Source organism: Vulpes vulpes, chromosome 14, assembly GCF_048418805.1.
Source record: "Vulpes vulpes isolate BD-2025 chromosome 14, VulVul3, whole genome shotgun sequence".
In the NCBI taxonomy this organism is placed as follows: domain Eukaryota; kingdom Metazoa; phylum Chordata; class Mammalia; order Carnivora; family Canidae; genus Vulpes; species Vulpes vulpes.
Window position 1 is genome coordinate 112,810,567 of NC_132793.1, and position 26,259 is coordinate 112,836,825.

The following is a 26,259-nucleotide window of genomic DNA, read 5'->3' on the forward strand; positions in this document are numbered from 1 at the left end:
ACTCAACTGCTGAGCCACCCAGGTGTTCCTTTATCCTTACCTTTAAAGAACTCATATGGAAAAGAATTCAGAATATGTAATTATTAATTCACAATATATAATAAAGCCATAGAGGTGCTGAAAGATTCCATTTGCTATTTGGGAGTATGGAGAAGGAAGATACAAAAGTGTTTTAGAGACTATTCTAGGAAATTAGTAAAAATCAGTGAAATAGTAAAAAAAAAAAAAAAAAATCAATAGGCAAGACATTCTAATACTTGGTAAAACCGAAACTGTAGGGAATTTTCATTTATAAGATGCCCACTTAAAAATGATCAAACTGGGGGTGCCTGAGTGGTGTAGTCGGCTAAGCATCTGACTCTTGGTTTTGGCTCAGGTTGTGATCTCAGGGTGGTGGGATCGAGCCTACTTGGGTTCTGTGCTCAGCAGAGAGTTGGCCTGAGTTTCTCTCTCTCTCCCTTTCCTCCTGCGCCCCCATGAATGAATGAATGAATGAATGAATAAATAAATCATCTAATCTATCTTTTAAAAATATAGTAAGCTGGTTTGGGAAAAGAACTAAAGATGTGGAAAGGGAAGACTATAAATATAAAGATTATTATTATTTTTTTAAACTTACAGTTTCAGGAGTTTTATTTTTTTATAATAAATTTATTATTTATTTATTTTTTATAATACATTTATTTTTTATTGGTGTTCAATTTACCAACATACAGAATAACACCCAGTGCTCATCCCGTCAAGTGCCCCCCTCAGTGCCCGTCACCCATTCACCCCTACCCCCCACTCTCCTCCCCTTCCACCACCCCTAGTTCATTTCCCAGAGTTAGGAGTCTTTATGTTCTGTCTCCCTTTCCGATATTTCCCACACATTTCTTTTCCCTTCCCTTATATTCCAGTAGCAAGGTTACTTCTGTGAGTTGAATCATTACATCATGTTTTAGTTTTGAACATTTAGAGGGTCCTACATAAGGGAGAAGTCTGTTCCAGCTAGATTTGGTGATGCGCTTACCCTGTGGCAAGAACTTTTTGGGCATAAGGTTAGTAGTGAACAGTATCGGGGGAAAAACATGCTAGGCCTTAAAATTTGGAGAGCAAAGGGGTACCTGGGTGGCTCAGTCGATTAAGAGTCAAGTTTGCCTTTGGGGACATCTGGGTGGCTCAGCAGTTGAGCGTCTGTCTTCAGCTCAGGGCATGATCCTGGAGACCCAGGATTGAGCCCCACATTGGGCTTCCCACTGGAAGCCTGCTTCTCCCTCTGCCTATGTCTCTGCCTCTCTTTCTATGTCTCTCATGAATAAATAAATAAAATCTTAAAAAAAAAAAAAGTCTGCCTTTGGCTTAGGTCATGATTTCAGGGTCCTGGGGTCGAGCCCCACATTGGACCCCTTGCTCATTTGGGAGTCTGCTTCTCCCTCTGCCCCTCCCCCTGCTCATGCTCCCTCTCTCTCTCAAATAAATAAAATACAAAAACAAATTTGGAGAGGGGATATAATAAACTCAGGCAAAATATTTGCTATGTTGGATAATGTCAAGTACTGTGGAAAAAAATAAAAAGTGCCAGGAAGAGAGGAAAGTTAAAATTTTAAATAGGGTGATTGGTTAAGATCCTCTGAGAACTTTGAGCAAAACCCATGTGAGTTTTAAAGTCTTTACCAAACTTAGTGTATTTGTCTCAATATTTGAAGATAACCAAAGAATGCTTATCAATAAGCATTCATTTTGAGATGGAAAGGTTAAAGCTGTAATGATTGAGCCTTGATAAAGTAATAGATCTCTTTAGCTGTTTGGTGTACCTAAGACTAAACTTTGGATCTACCAGCTGTGATTTATGTTAGCACCTTTTCAGTTCAGTTATCTTTACTATTTACTAGTCTTGCAGGAAGATACTCTTCTTCATAGGATGGGTGATTTTTGTTTTTTAAGGATTTCAGAGTAAATAATACAGATTTAGATAGGATCACAGAAAAAATTATTTGGGAATAAAATTATAGTAGAATAAATATGGCTTGCTAAAAGTCATTTTTATCTCTACGTCTTACATAGATGTCTGACTAAGGGTATTTAGGGTGAATCTGTAAACATAGAAGAACCATTAGTCACAAATTTGGAATTTTTTCTTTTTATATTTCATTTGTTAGCTGTACTCAGTTTTGTTTTAAATGAGACTTTCTTAAAAATGAGACTTTAATTTATTCTGTTAAACTGTTTTATGTTTAGAGACATTCATTTAGGTATTCAGATAAGCATAATAATACTGAGAAAGATGATACAATTATTAATTTATTCTTTTTAGTGTAGTTGGTGTGTTTTTTTTTCCCCATTTATATCAAATTGGGAGTTTGTAGTGTTTTTGTTGTGTTGGTTGTTACAGTGCTGCATCTTATTGTAAACATCCTAGCTCTATAGAAATTATTAAGCAAAACCCAAAAGCCATGCTTCTTAAAAATTCTGAGGTACTTTTACTTTTGCTTGATTCATGATGATGAGCTTGCCCAATTGTTTTAAATCTCTTCTAGCTCTATGTCCCTTTTATTTTACTAAAATAACAATACTTTTTATTATGAGTCATTTTTCTTTTGATATCCTATATTTTCTTGAAGAGCTTCTACTATTCTTTTAAACATTCAGGGTTTTTCCAAAACTTTTTTTTTCAAGTTCCTGAATCTAGGGTTATTTTTTCTCTCTCTGCTATACCTACCTTGATATGAAAATTACCTTCATCCTTGAAGCAAGTGGAAAAAAATCTTCCCTTCATTCTCATTGTAAAGTTTTTTTTTCTTTTGTCTCTTTTTAGTTGACCTGTTACATACTGAATTCTACTGAGACCTTGTTCATTGAAGTTGACTTTACATACATAAGGGAATTGAAGAATAGCATAAAGTATTAAAAAGAGAAAAGGGGGCATCTGGGTGGCTCAGTTGGGTTAGGTGACCAACTCTTTATTGCAGCTCAGATCTTGATCTCAGGAGTGGGAATTTAAGCCCTATGTTGGGCTTCACATTAGACGTGGAGCCTACTTAAAAAAACCCCGAAAGAATAGCAAAGAGTAGTTCGTATTTAGTGACTTGGTGATTCCTTGAGTAGCCTAATTATAATTAGTAGTATCCAATTCTTAGATTTTTGAATTCATTTTACAGAAGAGTCTGCAGAGGAGTCGATTGCTATCAGCATTGCACAAATGGAAAAACGTTTACTTCATGGCTTAATTCATAACATTCTACCCTATGTTGGCACTTCAGTAAAAACTATAGTATTAGCATACAGCTCTGCAGTTTCCAGCAAAATGGTATGTATAAATTGGCACTACTTCGGGTATTAAGAAAAAGTAGCAGTGATCTAAATTTGGTTTACCCATTTCTGAATTTAATAAAGGAAAAAAAAACCCCAGCTATTTACCCATGAGAGTGCCCCCCGCCATGGGCAGGCTTACACTGCTACCTTCTCATGTTATTTCACTTCAGTTTTCATAGTAATCTTGGTATATAGATACTGTGTACATATTATAGAAAAGGAAACAGACTAGGAGAGGTTAAACTATTTAGTTTCACAGATACTAAGTTAAGTGATGAAGCCCAGTTTTATAAAATGCTTTTATGTAGGGCATGGTAAAATGGGCAAGTGAGATTAAATCACTGTTTTATAAGTCCATCTTGTAATGTCCTACATCAGAATCTCCTTGAGTATTCCTTAGAAATATGCATTTCCTGGGTCTAATCTCATGGTTACTAAAACAGATTCTCCAGAGTTTTAGTCAAGAATATATATTTGTAATGCAGAATTGAAATGATTTTTTACATGCACAGAAGCCTGAGAACCACTGGCTTATGTTATTTACTAAAAGTTATGTCTTTCTTAATCTACCTAAAAGTCTGCAGATCTTCATGATGATTTTTTCCCCCTTAGGTTAGGCAGATTTTAGAACTTTGTCCTAACTTGGAGCATCTGGATCTGACCCAGACTGACATTTCAGATTCCGCATTTGACAGGTTAGTTATTTTTGAATATTTCAGTGTAATGTTTTCTACCTCTGAGTTAGTAGAATTTTCTGTAATTTCTTGTTTGCATAATTGAAGTTTAATTGTACTGCTATTTTTTACTATCACATCTCAGTCATGTAGGGCTGTAACTTGATAGTACTGTCCAGGACTTTGCTTCTTGTCCATAGAGTCCAGCTGATCCAAAACTTCAATTTGCATCATCCTGTCATCTTTATAATCCTATACTATGTCTAGACCTTTGAACCTTGCTGTGCAGTCAGTGTAGGATTGGCACTAATTTTTTAAAGATTTTATTTGTTTATTCATGAGAGAGACAGAGATATAGGCAGAGGGAGAAGCAGACTCCCAGTGGGACTCGATCCCGATCCCGGGACTCCAGGATCACGCCTGAGCCAAAGGCAGATGCTTAACCGCTGAGCCACCCAGGCGTCCCGGCACTAAATGTTTTTAAGAAGTTTCCAGTTTCAGTTGGGCTCCAAATGCCAATTGGCAAAGCTTCCTCTTACATTCTTCATATTCTGGAACTGTAACATTTTCCTCAGGCTACAATCTTTATAAGTTTTATTTCCTTAGATGCCACTTTCCTTCTTATTTTACCTCACCTTTCTCTTTCCCACCCTCGCATTTATATTAGCATCTTCTTCCTGTTTCAGAAGGAGAGGTGTACCCTTCTCTGGCTCTGGCTAACTCCGAGTTCCTAGAGCTTCTTTTGGATCTTCCTCTTTTAATTATTAGTTATTCTCTTTTGTTGGTGTGTGTGCAGCCTTTCCTTCACTGGTTCCTTTTTCGAATAATAAATTGAGGTCTCTCCCTTCAATACCTTTCTCCTCTCCTACCCTTCTGCTAGGCTAACAGTACTTAGACCCCAGTTACTCTTATTGTCTTTTCCTATCCCTAGTATCTAAAATGATGCCTGACAGTAGGTATTCAGTAAATATTTGATTATATTAGATTTTAAGTCTTCTAGTTCCCATCCACTCAGTGCAGTCAAATGGTTTTGAAGATTTTAACAATATCCACTAATAGTCTTATTTCTTAATTATAGTTGGTCTTGGCTTGGTTGCTGCCAGAGTCTTCGGCATCTTGATCTGTCTGGTTGTGAAAAAATCACAGATGTGGCTCTAGAGAAGATTTCTAGAGCCCTTGGAATTCTGACATCTTATCAGAGTGGCCTTCTGAAAACTTCTACGAGCAAAATTACTTCGACTTCATGGAAGAATAAAGACATTACCATGCAGTCCACCAAGCAATATGCTTGTTTGCACGATTTAACTAACAAAGGTATTGGAGAAGAAATGGATAATGAACACCCCTGGACTAAGCCTGTTTCTTCTGAAAGTTTCACTTCTCCATATGTGTGGATGTTAGATGCTGAAGATTTGGCTGATATTGAAGATGCTGTAGAATGGAGACATAGAAATGTTGAAAGTCTTTGTGTAATGGAAACAGCATCCAACTTTAGTTGTTCCTCCTCCGGTTGTTACAGTAAAGATATTGTTGGACTAAGGACTAGTGTCTGTTGGCAGCAGCATTGTGCTTCTCCGGCCTTTGCGTATTGTGGTCATTCATTTTGTTGTACAGGAACAGCTCTAAGAACTATGTCAGCACTCCCAGAGTCTTCTGCATTATGTAAAAAAGCATCAAGGACTAGATTGCTTAGAGGAAAAGACTTAATTTACTCTGGGAGTGAAAAATCTGATCAAGAGACTGGACGTGTACTTCTGTTTCTCAGTCTGTCTGGATGTTATCAGATTACAGACCATGGTCTCAGGTAAGTAATCAGTTGCAGAATATTAGGAAATGGGTATGTTCACATTCTCAAATGGAATATAACAATTTGATCTAAGTCATTCCTTTCAGCTGATTTGTTTAACCAAGAGTTAACCAGAATCTCTCCTACTTCAAAGCATTAGAACAATATAAACTTGAGCTCAGAGTTTTTCATCTCAGTCTTGTGATAGGAACGCCTCGGTGGCTCAGTGATTGACTGTCTGCATTTGACTCGGCGTGATCCTGGGGTCCGGGATCGAGTCTTACATCAGGCTCCTGCGGGGAGAGCCTGCTTCTCCCTCTGCCTGTGTCTCTGACTCTTTCTCTTTTTGTCTCTCATGAATAAATAAATAAAATCTTCATAAAAAAAATTCTTTGTGATATATGGAAGAACGTTAAGAATTTATTTTTTATTTTATTTTTTAAAAAGATTTATTTATTCATACTTTAGGGGATGTTGAATAAAGGTTCTCTGGAGATCAAAGAGAGAGAGAGAGAGACCTATCATTCAGTTGTAGTAAATAATCAGAAAATTTAATGAGGCAGGATACCTAGCTGGCTCAGTCACCAGAGCATCTGACTCTTGATCTCAAGTTTTGAGTTCAGGCCCCCATGTTGGGCATGGAGGGAGCACCTACTTTAAAAGAAAAAAACAATGTAAGAGATGACACTGAATTGAACTTGAAGAAAAATGAAGGATTTTGATAGGTGGTAGTGGGATAGGACATCATTCATTCCAAGCAGTGGGGATTACTTGAGCACATAGGATACACAGTAGTAACTGTTGTAGTTGTTGTTAGGTTATTTTATGGTTACAGCTGTTCTCAGCATTAATTACGTGCAATAATTACTTCATTTTCTTTGATAGGAACTTTTCAAAATTATTTATGTGTTTTCTCTTTTACTCTGTAATAGACTTGAATTTTATTAGGGTTCTTTAATAATGGGGTGCTAGGCATGATAATGAGAATTCATCCAACATAAAGTCTCTTTTCTCATAAGTACGATTTTTAGCAGATTAAGTTGGACTCAATAGGGAATGTTTAGAGACTTGGTATTCTGGTTTGATCATAGTAAAGGATAAGTACTGGGCAATAGTAGGATGTGAGTGTATAAAAGTAGATTGATGATATATAAGTGGAAGGTTAAGAAAAGCAGAAAAATAGTATTTTTAGAGTAGCCTTCTGTATTCTTTCTTTAAGAAGCTAGATCCTTAAAGGCATTTATATTTTAGGTGTACCCCACATGGTTTAATTTACAGAAATGCTGTTTGTAGCTAAAACTTTTATAGATAAAATCCTGTTTTAAATCTATAAAATCCTGTTTTATTTTTTTTTTTTTGGTTAAAATCCTGTTTTAAATCTGAAAGGTAGAAAGATCTTTGTAAAGGTTTTTGGAAAGAAAATAATTATATACTAATTGATTGGCATTTATACTAGAATTTGGCCTACTAAAAATCCTTTTTTTCTACTAAAAATCTTTTTGTTAAAAAGATTTTAGGGTGCCCCCTAAAAGTAATTAAGGAAAGCATTTGGATAATATTCTTCTTTTCATTGGCTTATAAAATAAACACGTAGAGGTTGGTTCTTAAAGAAAGAACATCCTCGAAATGAGTAAATTGCTCAAGAGCTCAGGGAAGCAGTGTGGTCCCAAGCTGTTGGTGGCCCCATTAGAAAATATTAGCAGTGGGGTTTGGCCCTGGAGATGACAGTGGACATCTGAGACAGGAGTGCCCTTGCGGGGCTCTTGGGTGTCTCAGTGGTTGAGCATCTGCTTTTGGTTCAGGTAGTGATCCTGGGTTCCTGGGATTGAGTCCTGCATGGGTCTCCCCACAGGGGGCCTGCTTCTCTCTTTGCCTGTGTCTCTGCTTCTCTCTCTGCCTGTGTCTCTGCTTCTTTCTCTATCTCTCATGAATAAATTCTTTAAAAGAAAAAAAGTTGTTAAGGGGTGCAGACTTACATTTATTATTCCTTCATCATTTAGGATTTTCTTTTCTCTTTTTAAACTTAAAACTAGAGTTTTATTTTGGGGATTTTGGAAAATGTAGAATGTCTGTAGAAGTAATTTAGTGCCATTATATAGCCTTTAAGTCTTAAGCAAAGCACTGTTGAATTGTATTGGAATTGAGTAGCCAGAGTTTAGAGTTTTTGGTTTTTGAGAATGATCTACTTGTACTGCCTTTTAATTTTTAATTTTTTAAAAATATTTATTCATGAGAATCACAGATAGAGAGAGAGACAGAGACACAGGCAGAGAGAGAAGCCGGCTCCATGCAGGAAGCCCAATGCGGGACTCGATCCCGGGACTCCAGGATCACGCTCTGGGCCAAAGGCAGGCACTAAACCACTGAGCCACCCAGGGATCCCTTGTACTGCCTTTTTAAGTTACAGAGCGACTATGTGGGAGAAGTTCTATATTTTACTTTTTTTTTTTTTTTTTGGTCATTGCAGTCTTTAGCAGATGAAATTGATCTGTTTTCCTAGAGCAAAGAAGGATGAAGGTGAAACATTCATTAGTGCAGAGAGGTAGTTCTCAGCAGCTAGAGTCTGTCATATGTTTTATAGGACCCACTTGGAGCTCTGTTAGGTTTTAAGTATTCTTATGCAAAATGTTAGAGAAAATACTGTGATTCACTGACTTTGGGGCTAGATAGACTTGGTATAGATTAATCCTGGGTTGTTTTTTTTTCTGCATGACTGGCATACTTAACCCTGAGGCTTATATAAAATGAATAGGTGACACATAGTAGGTTTTCAATAAGTAGTAGTAGCTATGCATGATTAGTTATTTTTGATACGAGCCTTTGGAAATTGATTACATGTTTTCTCTTTTGCCCTGTAATGCAGTTGACCTTTGAACAATATGGATTTGAACTCTGCAGGTCCACTTAAAGACAGAATTTTTTTTTTCTTTTTTGATAAATAGAGTACATTTCTGTAAATAATATTATTTCCCTTCCTTATGATTTTCTTTATATTTTTTCTTTTTTCTAGCTTTATTGTAAGAATACAGTATAGAATACATCTATAAAATCTGTGTTAAGTCACTGTTTATGTTATGGGTAAGGCTTCCAGTCAGCAGTAGGCTACTAGTAAGTAGTTAAATGTTTGGGGGTCAAAAGTTACACTTAGATTTTCTGTTGCATGAAATGAGGATTATTATTATTTTTTTTTGATTGATTGAAGATTTTATTTAGGTAGTCATGAGACGCACGCACGCGCACACACGCACGCACATGATAGTCACAGAGAGAAAGAGAGAGAGGCAGAGACATAGGCAGAGGGAGAAGCAGGCTCCATGCACCGAAGCCCGACGTGGAATTCGATCCCGGGTCTCCAGGATCGCGCCCTGGGCCAAAGGCAGGCGCTAAACCGCTGCGCCACCCAGGGATCCATGAAATGAGGATTATTGATGTGCTTACCGCTGTATCATTCAGGGATAAACTATAGACTTGAATATTACCAGACCTCAATAACTGGATGTCAAATATGTTATAATGAAGAAATCACCCAGCACAAAACCTAATATTTCCCTGCCATTATAAAAGATACTAAATATGAGATTATTAAAAAATCTTTCAGAAGTCATATACCAAGAATGTTCTCCCCTGAGGTAACTGTTGTTACTCTGGTTTGGTTGCTGTGCATCATTCCATTAATTTTCTTTTTATTCAAACTCAAGTGCATGGATTGTAATTAAAGCAATAAAAAGCAAAAGACAACCATATTCTCATTCCTTTTTAAACTTTTTATTATGTTTTTCATATATGTATACCTGATAAGGTTTTAGTTTTAGTTTTTTTTTTTTTTTTAAGATTTTATTTATTCATGAGAGATACAGAGAGAGGCAGAGACATAGGCAGAGGGAGGAGAGCAGGCTCTATGTTAGGAGCCTTATGCAGAACTTGATCCCGGAACTCCAGGATCATGTCCTGAGCTGAAGGCAGACACTCAACTGATGAGCCACCCAGGCGTCCCTGGGTTTTAGTTTTTGAATATAATTTGGTTTTAAAGTAAAAGGAATTTTTGATTTCAGTTTAAAACCTAATAATCCATTTTCCAATATCACTATCTTTTTCATTACCACTATACCTTATTAAAACTTAGTTGTGGCTCTATTCAGTTGTGTTTTCTTTTTCTTTCTTTTCTTTTTTTAGTTTTATTTTAAGTGATTTCTACACCCAATGTGAGGCTTGAACTCAATCCTAAGATCAAGAGTTGTGTGGTCTTCTGACTGAGCTAGCCATAGTGCTCCTTTGTTGTGTTTTCTTTTTTTAAAAATTTCAAATTAAAAGAATTTTTTAAAAACTTTTATTATCATTGTTTTATTTTGGGGGTGATACAAAAAGGTGATTTTATTAAAGTATGGGGATAGAACCTGTAGACAGAAAGAGCTGCTGCCACTTTTAAGTAGGCTCCATTGCAGAGTACCCCATGGGGTTTGAACTCATGATTCTGAGATCAAGAACAAGCTGAAATTAAGAGTCAGACACTCAGCCAAGCTAACTACATGCCCCCAGTTGCATTTTCAACATGACCAATTTTATTCAAAGAATGAAATAACACATAACAATCTTTTTTTTAAAATTTTTAAAAATTTATTTATTTATATTTTTTTAAAAGACTTTTTAAAAAAATTTTTATTTATTTATGATAGGCACATAGTGAGAGAGAGAGAGGCAGAGACATAGGCAGAGGGAGAAGCAGGCTCCATGCACCGGGACCCTGACGTGGGATTCGATCCTGGGTCTCCAGGATCGCGCCCTGGGCCAAAGGCAGGCGCCAAACCGCTGCGCCACCCAGGGATCCCAACACATAACAATCTTTTGTGATATTCCAGAGCTGTAGTGATATCTGATTAAATGGCAGTTTTCCTATATTTTCTTAGTTTTGTTGGGCTTATTTATTTATTTTTAAAATTTTTTATTATTTTTTAATAATAAATTTATTTTTTATTGGCGTTCAATTTGCCAACATACAGAATAACACCCAGTGCTCATCCCATCAAGTGCCCCCCTCAGTGCCCGTCACCTATTCACCCCCACCCCCGCCCTCCTCCCCTTCCACCACCCCTAGTTCGTTTCCCAGAGTTAGGAGTCTTTATGTTCTGTCTCCCTTTCTGATATTTCCTATCCATTTCTTCTCCCTTCCCTTCTATTGCCTTTCACTATTATTTATATTCTTGTTGGGCTAATTTAAAATAAGCCAGAATTTATTAAAAATTCTGTATATTTAAAAATCATTTTCAAAGGGAGTCAGAATTTTGATCAATATAATTAAGAGGAATTTTGTATTTGCCTTCACTGGAAGAAGGATTTAGAAATTTCTTGGTAAGTTTTGGAAAATGCTAGAAGAGTGCGGGCATATTTCACCTAAAAGCAGAATTATAGGGCTTCATTTGAATGCAAAAGAATTTCCATCCCCATTTTCCTCCAAGGCAGGAAGTGAATTCCTAAATGAAATTTGAAGAAAAGCATGAAAATGATTTTAGCTGTTACTTCACAGTATGATTTTGGGCCTTATTATTAAATGTTGATATTATTAACTTTAGAAATAACTAAATAGAAAGTTTACTGCTTTTGGGATTGGGAATAAGTTACATTTTGCCTTATGGTTTTTACAAGTAGTGATGAGTTTGTATATGAGATATCCTTGAAATAACACTTTTTTTTTTTTTTTTTAAGATTTTTTTGAGAGAGCATGAGTAGTGGGAGGGGCAGAGGGAGAGAGTCTTAAGCAGACTGCACTCCCTGAGCACTGAGCCTGACACAGGTCTTGATCTCAGACCCTAAAATCATGATCTGAGTTGAAACCAAGAGTCCGATGCTTAACCAACTGCACCACCCAAATAACCTTGACTGAGTTTGAATTTAAGGAGGAATTAATTTTGATGACTGGGAACCACACAGGAACTAATTTACCTGGCACCATTTGGACTGATAGTGATAGTTCACTGTAAAAGTCTCTAGTTTGAATGCAAATGACCTCTTTTTAGTCAGGTTCTTGAGGGAGTCTTTCTGATATTTATTGAGCACCCACTCTCTGTCCTAATTGCTAGAGATTCAGGGTAAACAAGACAAATTCTCTGTTTTCATAGTTTATAATCTAGTGGTAATAGTGGACAATAAACACATAACATCAGACTGAATGTAGTGAAGAAAAGTAAAATTAGTTTATGGAATAGAGAATACAGAGAATGTTCCTTTATATTTGATGGACAGGAAAGGCTTTGAAAAGAAGCCTTTTTTTGAGTAGAGATTGACATAAAGTTAGTGCATTTTATGTACATTTCTTGGTTTTGAGAAAGGCTAAGGAAATAAATGCAAATTTAATTTTTAAACAATTGTTTTTTTATTCATTATGTGGGCTTAAAAATTATTTCAATTTGGGACACCTTGGTGGCTCAATTGGTTAGGTGTCTGATTCTTGATCTCAGCTCAGGTTCTTGATCTCACAGTTGTGAGTTCAAGCCCCACATTGGGCTCCACACCCAGTGTGGAGCCTACTTAAAAAAATAATAAGAATTATTTCAGTTACTTAATTACAATATTAAGTACAACTGGTGTCAGTACGTTTGAGAACAAATATACCTCACATGTACATACAACTTAATGGGAACAGAAGTGCTAGTTGGGAGCTTTTCATCCTGCATTAGTCATTATGTCCTATTTAGGGTTGGGGTAGCATGAGTTTTGGCACATTGGTTATATGGGACTTGTTATAAGATCATTGATTATAAAAATGTAGATTGAAAATCAAGATTTTGTTTTAGAAGCTTTTTATTTATTTGAGAGGAAGGGCGAGAGAAATAACATAGTGGTGCAGGGGAGGGGTAGAGGGAGAAGGAGAAGCTGACTCTCCATGGATCAGTTAGCCTAACTTAGGGCTCCTTCCCAGGACCCTGGGGGATCATGAACTGAACTGAAGGCAGATAGATGTTTAACCTGCTCAGTCACCCAGGTCCCCTGAAAATAAAGATTTTAAAGTAGATTGAAGCCATAGGGAACAGAGATGGTATTGAGTGTGTAGTCTTAATGCAAGATTTTCAGGTTTTCAGGCTATTAAAAATAGCCTTTTATTTAAATTCTCAACCTTTGGCCCCCTCACATTGCCATTATTGTTTTGTTACACACTACTTCTCTCCTTGAGTCCAAGGCAACTGCTTTTTTAATCTTTTGCAGACAGCATATATTTTTAGGTCTTTAAAAAACTCAGTCACATATTCTCTGTTATTTAATTGATCTATGTAGGCCATTTACATTTAGTATAATTATTGATATGGTTATTTAAAAAAAATTTTTTTATTTATGATAGTCACACAGAGAGAGAGAGAGAGAGAGAGAGGCAGAGACATAGGCAGAGGGAGAAGCAGGCTCCACGCACCGGGAGCCCGACGTGGGATTTGATCCCGGGTCTCCAGGATCGCGCCCTGGGCCAAAGGCAGGCGCTAAACCACTGCGCCACCCAGGGATCCCTGATATGGTTATTTTTATTCCTATCACATTGCTGTTTGTTTTCCTCTTTTTTTTTTCTTCTTGTTTTGTCTTTTTTTTGGATTTATTAAGTACTTTTTAGTATCTTATTTCTCCAATTGCCTAGTACCTCATGTATTTAGTGTTTGCTTCAGAGTTTGTATACATTTTTTAAAAAAGATTTTGGTAAAATATACATACCATAGAGATGAGCATTTTAGCCATTTTTGAGTGTACAGTTCAGTGACATTAAGAACATTCAGTGTTGTGTCCTTCACCACTACCTAGTTCGAAAACTTTTTTGTCACTAAAAACAGAAAATAATGCTACCTTACGATAGCATCAAAAAGACTAAAGTACCTATGAATTTAACCAAAAAGGCAAAAGACTTATTCACTGAAAACCATAAAACATTCCTGAAAGAAATTAGAGAACAAAAACAAAGACTCAAACAAATACCTGTATGCCATTTTCTTAACGGCATTATTCACAACAGCTAAAAGGTAGAAACAGTCCAAGCATCCACCAATGATGACATCAATGGATAAATGAAATATGATGTATAAGTACAGTGGTATATTATTCAGCTATAAAAAGAATGAAGTTCTGACACATGCTACAACATGGATAAACCTTGAAAAATCATGCTAAGTGAAATAAGCCAGACACAAAAGGACAGGCGTTAAGTGATTCTATTTATATGATGTATCTGTGATATAGAAATGATGCAAATAGAAAGTAAGACAGAAGTTACCAGAGGCTGGGAGGGATGGAAAAACAAGGAGTTATTGCTTGATAGTTATACAGTGTTTCTGTTTCTAGTGATCCTGGAGGATCCTTTCTTAACTCTTCCAGCTTCTGGTAGACCTATGTGTTGATTGGCTTGTGGCAACAGAACTCCAGTTTCTGCCTATATCTTCCCAGGGCAGTTTCTGTTTCTGTCCAAATTTCCCTCTTCTTAAAAGGAAACTCATCATACTGGATTAAGGTGTCAAGTGTGGGCACTTCCCCGCGCCCCCCCCCCCCCCCCCCATCTAATCTTAACTTGATTAAATCTGCAAAGACCTTATTTCCAACTGAAGTTATATTTGTAGATACCAGGGCTTAGGATCTCAGCATATTTTGGTGTGGAAGGAGGTGACAATAATTTAATCCATAATACTAAGGTTTTTTTTTTTTTTTTTTTTTTACCTTTTTTTTGGTGGTGGTAGTGGTGCTTTATTTTGGCTAATCTGGTTGTGTCTTAAAGTACATTCATCATTTCTACAATGTCTAATCACTCCTAATCTCATTCAGTGTATTTTTATTTCAGAAATTGTATTTTTCATCTCTAGAAATGTCATTTGATGTGCTTCTTCCCCCTACCCCACTATATATATATACATATACATATGAATTTGTAATATATATAAGTATACAAAAATATTAAAAAATATAAATATTTTTATTCCTATGTTTATATTTTTTAAATCCTTGAGCATATTTTTTTAAATTAAAAAAATTTTTTTTAAATCCTTGAGCATATTCAAAATATAAAAGCTGTTTTAAAGTCATTGTCTACTAATTCCACCATTATCATTTATTGGTCTGTTTCTATTGATTGATTTTTTTTTTCTTGATTCTTTGTCTAGTAGTTTTTCCAGTTAATACCACATAGTGTGAATTATACAATCATATATTATTGGGTTCTGGATTTTTTTCTATTTTTTAAAGATTACTACTTGTGAATCATTCCCTGGTCTGTAATATTTTTCTATAACTTGTATAATTTCTGTAACACCATCTTACTGCATATATTGTCAATAATTTTTTTAATGTTTCTTTCCCTTGTTGAGGGCAGAACCTATATTTGTTCTGTATTTTACTGTTTAGGCATGTGCCTGACATACTTGGGCATTGATGACAAAAGATGAGAGTGATCTTCTTAGAATGCATTTCTTATTACTTATTATTACTCTTCTACTTAAACTTTTTAGTGAGTTTTGTTGCACTTTGGTTAAGTCCAAATTTTTGGCCTTTGCTTACCTTTGTAGTTTATATCTTGTTATGTCCCTTAAATCTCTATAAATTTTTATTTGGTCACATCGTCACCCCTGCCACAAAAAGACAACAAACAGGTAAATGTCACACACACACACACACACACACACACACAGAGCCATCCTTTCTCTAGCCATACTCAATTATTCTCTTTCTCCAAGGCACTATAGGTCTCATCTTTAGACATTTGTATTTGCTCTGTCTGTAATATACATTATTGGCTAATGTCTGTTCGTTTCTATCACAGTTTAAATGTCCCTTCTTGGGATGCCAGAGTGGCTCAGCAGTTGGGTGTCTGCCTTTGGCTCAGGGCATGATCCCAGTTTGGGGATCAAGTCCCACATCAGGTTCCCTGGGGGGAGCTTGCTTCTCCCTCGGCCTATGTTTCTGCCTCTGTGTTTCTTATGAATAAATAAATAAAATCTTTTTAAAAAAAGAATAAATGTCCCTTTTTATAGGAAGCCTTTTTGGACTTTCCTCCTCCCCCCCATCAGCACCCTTCTGTATAATTTTGCATATTTATTTTTGACTTTGATTTCCCATTAAGGTTAGTGAGGGCAGTGACTGCACAAGTGGTTTCTTCAAGTATACTTGTGATATGAAGTTTTCTATTCCATGCAGTCTGTCTTCTGTGTGCTGAAAATTCTTAAATTTTAAGAAATGGAGCAGTCTCTGCATTGAGATACCTTCTGAGATCTTTCAGACCACTTTTTAAAAAAATATTTTATTAATTTAGGGGCCCGTGGGTGGCTCATTCATTTGAGCATCTTGATTTTGGCTCAGGTCATGATCTCAGAGTCATGAGATTGGACTCCACACTCAGCAGGCAGTCTGCTTGAGAGTCTCTCTTTCTGCCCCCCACCGACTCATGCACTCTCTCTCAAAGTGAATAGATAAATCTTTTTAAAAAAAGATTATATGTATGTATGTTTTATTTATCCAGAGTGAGTGAGTTGATGCTTGTGAGCAGGGGGAGGGGTAGGAAGAGGGAAAGAGAGAGAAGATCCTGAGATCATAATCTCAGCTGAAACCAAGAGTACACTCAACTGACTGAGCCACCCAGATGCCCTGAAACCACTTTTTTATTTTTTTAAAGTAGGCTCCATGCCCAAGGTATGGAGCCCAGCATGGGACTTGAACTCACAACCCTAAGATCAAGACCTGAGCTGAGATCAAGAGTGGAAGGTTTCACTGATTGAGGCACCCAGGTGTCCCCAGGCTTCTTTTTAAAAGCTGTTTTATTTCTTATTATGAGCTATTCAACTTCATAGAAAAAAAAGAATTATCTTTAAACATTGTATTGTCTTCCTTTCAAGACCACTGTCTTTAGCTGCTGTGGCCCAGTCAAGCCACTGAAGTTCTGAACTGTTACTGGTGTTAATTTGAAATTTGAAGGCATGGATCAAGGAAACTTATGATTTAAAAGAAAAATCAATTTAAATTAATTTTTTTTTTCAGTCAAAATGTAAGGGGAGTATGCATTTAAATCTCTTGGGGCTTGGGGTTTTGATAAATTGTGTTTATTTTTTTTTAAGATTTATTTATTTATTAGAGTGAGTGTGTACATGTGAGAGTGGGGGAGGGGCAGAAGGCGAGGGAGATAGAGAATCCCAAGCAGACTTCCTACTGAGTGTGGAGACTGACACAGGCTTGATCCCACAACCCTGGGATCATGACCTTAGTTGAAATCAAGAGTCAGACACTCAACCGACAGAGCCACTCAGGTTCCCTGATAAGTTGTTTTCAGTAGATAAATTGCATTTTTTAAGCATGCAGTTACAAAATTTTAAAATCTTCCCTCCTAGTCTTTGCTAGTCAACAGTCCTTCACTGAATATATAAATATTTCCATAGTTTAAAATATCTCAATAATTTATATATTTTTGCTTATTAACTTTACTTCCTAATTTTCCTTTTTTTTTTTTTTCTCCAAGATTTTATTTATTTATTCGTGAGAGACACAGGCAGAGGGAGAAAAGGCAGGCTCCATACAGGGAGCCAATGTGGGACTCCATCCTGGGACCCCAGGATCATGCCCTGAGCTGAAGGCAGAGGCCCAACTGCTGAGCTACCCAGGCGTCCCTACTTCCTAATTTTCGTGTACCTGCACAATCATGTTAAATTTTTAAACAAAATTTATTGTATTGTTAGTCTCTTGGCATCCCTCTTAAGATAGGCTGTTCCAGTTTTCACATTTTTGCTGTAGTATTATTGCTTTAAATATTTTACAGAAAACTGATATTCCCAATTTTATTGTTGATATTTTCAGCTCTGCCTTTGTCATTTTAGCTAACTTCTCATTATAATCTATTTATATTAATGTTTTTATTCTTCTAGGATATGCCATTAGGTTTTCATTTTTACCAACATGTAATTCACTACCATTAAATTCATCCTTTCGAAGTATACAGATCAGTGGTTTTAGTAGATTTACAAGGTTGGCTGGCATCATCCACTAATTCAGAACCATTTTCATCATACCATAAGGAAACCCTCTGCTCTTTAGTGGTTAGTCCTCATTCCTCTTTGCCCCAGGCCCTGGCAACTGCCAATCTTTCTGTCTCTATTCTGTTTTGGATATTTCATATAAATAGAGTCATGCAATATGTAGCCTTTTGTGTCTGGCCCTTTTCACTTATTGAAAATGCTTTCAAGTTCCTCCATGTGGAAACATGTATCAGTAAGTTTATGGCTATATAATGTTTATCCATTCATTTTAATCAATTGAAATTTGAATTGTTTCCACTTTTTTGGCTATTATGAATGCTGCTCCTATGAACATTTGTTTGCAAGTTATCATGTGAACATATGTCTCAGTTCTCTTGGGTGTATACCCGGAGAGGAAGTTTTGGGTCATATGCTAACTCTCTTAACTCTGAGGAACTGCCAAAACTCGTCAGGAATTTTCTTGATGATTTTCACTTAGACAGCCTGTAGGAAAATGAAGATTACAGTTCCAAAAGATTCAGAACTTCTAAGAGTTGAGTTGGTGTAATGTTCTTATGAAGAGAAATTTCATTGTTTATGGAATGTCATTAGGAAAAATACAGGAAGTTTTCCTTAGTTAATTGTATTGCTGCCTTAGGATGAGGTTAGCTGACCATGTTTTATAGAAATTCTTGAATTTCCTCATTACCAAATTGAAAGATATATGAATAGTGGTCCAGTAGGCCATAGGAAAACATAAATTTTCATAGATTAATACATTCTCATTGTTGGATTGCTTTTCTTACAGGGTTTTGACTCTGGGAGGAGGGCTGCCTTATTTGGAGCACCTTAATCTCTCCGGTTGTCTTACTGTAACTGGTGCAGGCCTGCAGGATTTGGTTTCGGCATGTCCTTCTCTAAATGATGAATACTTTTACTACTGTGACAACATTAACGGTAATGTCTCTTAATGAGATAATTTTGAAGGAATGGATTCAAAAATTTTTGGCAGTTCTGATGATTCTTAGGGTTTCTGTTTAATTTTCTAGATTTCTGATTACCAAATCGTTTTGCTTTCAGAGGTATTTCTTTACACTTGATAAAATTTAAAAATCACATGTTTTCATTAATTAGCTTCTATGAAGGTAAGTTTTTCTTGCAGATAGGTATTTCACATATATATTCTGCCAGATTTTTGGGATATATCATAATAAATCCTAAAATGGCAAGTTGTAGAAATACTAAATTTTTATAAAATTTTGGGAAATTATTTTAGAGAGATATAGCACTCAGCAATTTAGAGGTATTGTTCTAGATATACCAGTTTCTTAGGGATATGATGACTCAGTTTTTTTGTAGCACAACTTTGAAAAAATGTAATTGAGAAGAGAAGACTTTGGTAATGCGAACTTGTTGGGGATCCTGGGTGTGGTTTCAAATCAATCTCATGGAAGATTGAGGTGGGGTGTGTGTGTGTGTGTGTGTGTGTGTGTGTGGTGTTGGGGAAGAAGCTGAGATGTTTTAGACAGGACTAAAATTCCTACAGTATTTTGGAGATTGATTCCTGAACATGTTATAACAATCATCAGGTAAATATTTTTTGATTGTTTTATTTCTTAAACTTACCCCTACCCGGTAGTGGGCATGCTGCATGTTTTTTCAAGGTATATACAGTGCCCTTTTGGGATTTTGATAGTGATAGAAACTGAAGTTTCTAGAAACATAAAAAGCTGCTCCTCAGTTATTAGTAAGCAAATCAACCCCCTGTATTATAATTGGAAAAACATTTACATCGTTCAGATTCTCTTATGTATCTGTCTTTTTACACCGTATACTGTTTTCTTTGAAAGCCTGAGTCATCTTAAGATGACAAGATCACCTGAGTTTCTCTCAGGGAAAACAATTGGCAGGAATCAGGAAGACTAGAGGAATGGTCTCTTTAATGACACATTTGTAGGCAGAGAAGTTAGCAAATTCCTATTTCTGGAGATTAGGGTTTCATTAAATACGTATAAAGGGACAGGAGATTGCAGCCCTTTTATTTCTGTCGTCACATAGGTGATGCAGGAGATGACCTCCCTTGTTCTGGAAGTAGCACACTAAATAGGAGCATCTCTTTACTCTCTCTGGCTTTCAGTGTATTATGATCCAGGAATGATGAAGATGAGCATAATTTTAGTTGCAACCTGCTAAGCATACAAAAATAAAGTTTGCTTCCATGAGCCATTTGCTGCTTTTGTAGATACAGTGCATTTGGGTGGGAGGGTTTTTTTTTTTTTTTTTTGTAATGTACAGTCATGTCATTGTAGGACAGTATTATACTTCTTAAGGCTTATAGGACATATTATGAAAAGTAACTGGTAAGCAGTTATTTTTATAAGAAAAACCTCTTATTTGTATGTTGCACTTGAATGATCTGTAATTGATTTCAGCATAGGTTATGCTTGTGGGAATAAATGTCGTGACCAAATTGATTAGATTCTCTTTTGGGTATATAGATGTTACAGGATGGGAGAGATTGGATTTCAGTTCATTTTTATGATCTACTTGTTTTGCTTGTGTAATTTTGAAAACTTCCTGAAATAATTTAGGTGATGGGATAAGTTAAATGCTTAAAACCTTTTGCATTTTGTTAGGATATTAGAATTCATTTCATCTTAACTGGTTTTGAATATATAAATATTAAACTGTTCCAAAGGAGCTGCTACATTCCTTTTGTTGAATGCCATTTTTTTTTGATAAATGAGTGATAATTTTCAAAAAGTGGATTTTAATGAAGATATTTGACTTTGAAAGATTTGAAAGAAAATTGGCAGGGCTTGTATAACTCAATATTAAGTCTCCTTTTACAGCTTTTTAAAACATGATTTTGGGGAAATGGAAATCCTTTAAAGTTTAGGCGACTTGTCATATTAACTTGTGTTCTAGAGTTCCAGCCATTTGCTCTTAAAGCAATACTCTGATAGAGTTTTTTCCTTAAAAGGACATATGGACAACCTAAGAAGTATTAGAATAAAGTGGCATTGTATCCAGTTTTCAAGATGACTCAATTGATCCCAGTATCTTTTACTACAGCTCCATTTGTATAATAAATACTTAATGACTGCTTAAGGGGCCCCCTTCTTCTTATTATTTTTATTTTTTTCTGAAAGTAGTTAAAATGTTTTATACATAGTCTTAGAATAATAGGGAGCATATTTAGGGACAAACGATATTTTAAATATTTGAGTCATACTTAACTAAGAATATATTTGTCAAAAAAAGCTTAGTATACTTAGCTCCTAGATTTCTAACTAAAAGAAGTAAATACTGGTAAACAATATTCATTAAGTAAATAATGAATGATAGATAAGTAAAGCAGAATGACCTGTTTCCTAAGTGCTAGCAGAGATTTTAGAGGAGAGGAGTTAGTATCAGATATTCAAATAATATCTACTGTGAGCAAAATACTGTACTAAGCACTGATTAAAAAATGCCAGTTTTATTCTTTATGATTCCTCATTACATTTAAATTTGTTATTTGATTGATAAAGTTAAGATTTAAACATGGAAAGGCTTCTTAGCCATAAGATTGAAAACTTCTTTGTCATTTAAGAAGTGTTAAATGGAGTCACACAGTTTTGGAGCTCTGAAGAACACTTGAACAATGATAGCAAATAAACTTTTTGTACTGATTTGCATTTCAATGTCTGTATAATTTATGAATTAAGATAGATTAGTTCATAGTTCTGGAGGTGACACAGTCTCAGATGATTTGCTCTCTTATGTTTCTAATTTAAGTTAAAGAGGAATTAAAGGTAAGTGAAGGTAAGTGCAGATATACAGCATAAATAATATACTTAAAATTCAGGAAAAACAAATCAATAATAAAAATTTGGGAAAATAACTTATAGTTAACATTATAGCTCTTTTTATGTAATATTTAAAAAATGCTTTCTTACAAATTTATTTTTACCGTGCCTTTAAACATTTAATGATTATGCTAATTTTGTTTTCCTATTTTCTTTCTTATTCTTTAATGTAATTTAGCCCTCAAGTATTAGAACCACTTGAATTTTCTATTCTCTGAGGTAGACATTTGCAGGTGATGAGTCAGATATTGAAAGGGAATGACCTTTTGAGTTGTCAGTGTCTGGAAGCGCAGCTGTGTGCTGGAGATCCTGGGCAGATAACCTATGAGAGAGTGTAGCCCTGTTCCTGTCCAATGCCTCCTCCCTTTCTGTTGTCCACTTAATCCCTGTTCTCAGCAGTCCTTCTGTGACACCGAAGTCTCACTGTTAACATGGCTTACAATTTTTGTGCTTTGGAAATTGCTGTTCTCTGCAATATGAGACTAACCTACATTAAAAACAGTGGTTGTCTTCACTTTTGCTTTGCCCCAGTCCTTTAATAGAGTAAAATCTCCCTCACTGTTTCTGACTCTTAGGATCAGACGCACCTGGTCTGTAATCGACCTTCAGGTGGAATTGTAGTTTTGAGTTAGTAGCATAGTTACTGTTTAAATCCTCATAGACTTCTCTAGATAGATCCTACTGTCAGATTTGAAAATACTGATGTATTAATTCCCTCTCTTCACTCTATACTTAAAAACTCAGATATTCTTGTGCATATCTGAAGGAGGGGTCATATTTTATATCATTGTGAGTGAGGAATTTGTTTTGTGATATTAATAAGATGTTGATAGATGAGCAGGATTAGGTTACTTTCAACCTAATATGGGACACCTGATTTTATTCGTACATTTTTGTTCTCCTGTTACCCCTATTACCATCCTTTAGACTTTGAGACCAAAGAGTGATGAAGTGGCCAGGGTGGCTCTGAGGTTGCTGAGCCTATCTTTTGGGGAGGATGGTGACTAGCTGTGTGAATATTTGGAAAAATAGGAATCTCTAGAATAGCTTCCTTGGTCCTGTTGGCTCCTTTGAGGCTCCCTTGTATTTCCTGCCTTAAAACTAGTAGCATACTTCACTTGAATTGCTTTCAGCCATCGCTTAGGATTTTTCCCAGGTCATAGTTGAATTCAGTGTAAAAGTTTCTTCCTTATCTCTCTGTCCTTTTAAAAAATAGGAATATAGAAATTTTAAAGTATTTTAGGGAGTTTTAGTTAGAAAATTGTCTAAAAATCTCCATGTCTCTTTCCTCTTCTCCCTTTTTAAAAATTTGGAGTAGAATTCCATACTGAGAAATACATTTTTGCCAAATCCACCAGTTCAAGCATTTCATCCAGGGACTGAGTGAGTGTCAGGCAGGGTATTTGGTCTTGAAGAAGGACACTAGGTGATTGTCAGAGCAGGAACCAGTTTAAGCAGTGCAGAAAGGCAAGCTAAGAAGAGTTGGCATGGAGGGTTGAGTAGTGTGTAGGGAAAAAGCTGAAAATATGCTTAGAAAGGAAAACCTGGTCCAGAGGTTGACAGTAGGGGAGTAGTTTCAAACTACAGGGTTCCTTATGAGGACATTTCTAATAAATATGATATGTACTAGGACATTCTACTTTGATTTTGGTTAAGATGACTAACCTTGAGTTTTATTTTAAGGAAACCTAATGACAAATACTACTTTGTGAATTTTAAATATTTGACACATTCAACTTTTCATTTTAAAAATAGATTTTAATTTTGATTAAATAAAAATGGGCTTGTGGTAATTCGGCTTTATATTTGAAATTTTAAGCTTTTTGTTATGGAAAATTTTAAACGTATAAACATAGAATTTAATGAAGCCTCACGTAATATTTGGTTTGGCAGTTATAAAAAGTGTGGCCAGTTTTCTTCCATTGCCCACTCCCATACCTGCTCCCCATATCCCAGGCATCACATCTATTTTAAAATTAAACATACGAAAAAAAAAACAACAACAACAACAAAAGAATAAAATTAAACATACGTTTTTGAAATTAAATGAAGTCCTAACCTATTACAGTCCTACATATGCTTGTAAAGTTCATTAGTTTCTTTTTTTACTTAAAGATATATTATCATTTCTTTATTGAAATACATGAACATTATATTTCAATGATTATATACCCTAAGAAGCCTGCCCTTAGTATTTTGTGTGTGCCACTTCAGGAATACAGGGAACAATTCTGGGAAATAAGTGTTTTGTGCATTTCATTGCAAATAGCCATTTTGTTAGGATGGTATTAACACAGATGCCTTCTTTTCCAGTGGACTGCTACTTTTAAAAAACAAAGCTCATTTAAAATAGCTTCTGAGTTAAACTCTGATTTTTCAGTTATAATTCATTTGACATAGCCTATAAAATTATACTTCATGTACTTTTTGTATGATTCGTACATATCACAAATGCAAGGATTTTGTTTCTAATTGATGAGTAGAAAAGGAATCAGCTGCTCTTAATTTGTTCATGGTGCATACATACTGACAGGCTTTGGTATGGTTAAAACATCCTTTTGCACATTTGCCTGCCTTTATGAAAACTGTGATTTATTCAGAGAACTTAACATTTGCTTATGTGCAATATCTCTTCTTTGATATTTCCTAATTCTCAGCTGTGTTCCCTAATGGATCTTTTATCTAGTGTCTGGGCAGCATAATGTGAATGGGATAAAATGTCAGTTATTCCATAGAGTTGCATTCTTCTTTTATTATTGAATCACAATTTTTATTATGTCTTAGGTTTGTTTATTTAGCTAATCATTCATTGTATACTTAATGCTAGAAGATAATTTCACTTAACCCTAGCCATTTATTTCAGCTGCAAATGTTATAAATAAAAATATGGAAAACATATTCACTCTATGTCTATATAATTTTTTTCAAGTTTTGACTGTAATGTTTTTGTAATTGCTCTCAATACTGGATTCTTTAGCTGATCTATGGAGGGAGCTGTTTTTGTCTTAAGTATATTTTTAGTAAAGATGTTCGGAGTATAAGAAATCTGTTTGTAAGCCTGGCAGTCTTGTTTCTGTGAGTTTCTTTTTGTCTTAGGTTTTTGTTTTGTAAGATTGTTGCCAAAAAATCGTTTCTTTCTCTTCTTTCATTTAGCTTTTGGACCAGTAGAGCTGCTGTTGGCTATATTTGTGTCTAATTTTTATACACTCATTGGGACATTTTACTTCTGTGTTACAAATGTATTGCTAGTAAAAAAAAAAAAGTCAAATGTCTTAGCTCTTTCATGTGATCTCTAAGAAATTTCCTCCTTTCACACTTTTCTGTTTTTATACAGGTCCTCATGCTGATACCGCCAGCGGATGCCAGAATTTGCAGTGTGGTTTTCGAGCCTGCTGCCGCTCTGGCGAATGACCCTTGACTCCTGACCTTTGTCTACTTCATTTAGCTGAGCAGGCTTCCTTTCATGCACTTTACTTATAGCACATTTCTTGTGTTAACCATCCCTTTTTGAGTGTGACTTGTTTTGGCCCCATTTCTTACAGTCTCAGAAATCTTAATTTACCAGTCAATTGTACAGTGTTGTTTCTCTTGCAAATCATATTTTTGTTTTAGAAAGGGATTAGATCTTTTCATGAGGGTGAGAACAGTTTTATCAGTTTTCTTTTAAATGGAATGCTTTGAAAAGAATGTCACTAATGCCATGCCATTTAAAGTATTTTTTAGATTGAGTTTTAAAGTCAATGGGGATTATTGGTTCTCTTTATATATAAACACTGTACCAAGCTTTGCAGATCTTTTCAAACATACATTTTTGAAGTTTTATTTTCAGAGATTGCACATTTGAAAACCAGTCTTTTTTCCATAATGTTTCCTTTATTTGAACAATTATCAGAGGGCCAATTCAAACATACCCACATATAAGGTTCTTTAAGAAAATAGAATAAATTGGCTTCTTGGTGTTAGCTCAGTGAGCTGGCAAAGTACCAATGTATTTGTTTTTGCTTTCTTCAAATACTCTTGGTTCCTGCCACTGTCCCTAAATTGTCAAATTTGGGAGGGATTTTTAAAAATTCCACAATCATTTGAAGAAATGTATCAATAAAACCTACTTTGAGGACTTTACCAAATAAATTTTTTGGTGTTTTGATTTCATTAGAAACCTCAATTCAGGATTATATTAGTGTAAAATAGAACTAAATATTTTCTTTTGAGCTCCCATGAAATCATGATACTGGCAATTTTAGATACCTAATTTTGTTGAGTTGAATTGCCTTTTTTGAAATTAATTATGCAATAGTCAGAGTTTGAATGTGTATGCCTTTCTTCATTGCTGTGTAAAAAGACAGTGGGAGTGGGGACGTATCATTCAGAAAGGCACATTTTGAGTCAGTTTTACATAATGCTATATATAATTTTATGTCCTGAAGAAAAGAGCAGTATGCCATCTACTTTTGGAAATGCATGCAAGGCTGTGGAAGAGGAGTTAATCTTGCAGTCTTGTTACTTGTGGTCCCAGGTATTCTTCTGTTTGTTTCATTGAGGGATAGGAAGAGTAGGAAAGGTACATATGATAGACAAGTTTCAGTTCAGGCAGAAGACTTTGTTTTAGACAGAGCTGTCTGAAGATGAACAAAGAGGGGCAGCCTGGGTGGCTCTGTAGTTTAGTGCTGCCTTCAGCCCGGGGCCTGATCCTGGAGACC

General features: G+C 35.5%; 1 protein-coding gene across 2 annotated transcripts in view; it reads left to right on the forward strand.

Annotated features, from left to right (window-relative positions):
• FBXL5 (F-box and leucine rich repeat protein 5) overlaps nucleotides 1-25,690 on the forward strand; it is a 45,317-nt gene extending 19,627 nt beyond the window's left edge. For both annotated transcript variants that reach the window (XM_072737758.1, XM_072737759.1), the window contains 5 exons: nucleotides 3,141-3,289; nucleotides 3,907-3,989; nucleotides 5,047-5,772; nucleotides 18,517-18,665; nucleotides 24,894-25,690. In XM_072737758.1, the coding sequence (XP_072593859.1) occupies nucleotides 3,141-3,289; nucleotides 3,907-3,989; nucleotides 5,047-5,772; nucleotides 18,517-18,665; nucleotides 24,894-24,970 (1,184 nt within the window). In that variant the 3' untranslated portion in view covers nucleotides 24,971-25,690. The remainder of the gene's footprint in view (nucleotides 1-3,140; nucleotides 3,290-3,906; nucleotides 3,990-5,046; nucleotides 5,773-18,516; nucleotides 18,666-24,893) is intronic.
• The last annotated feature ends 569 nt before the right edge of the window (nucleotides 25,691-26,259 follow it).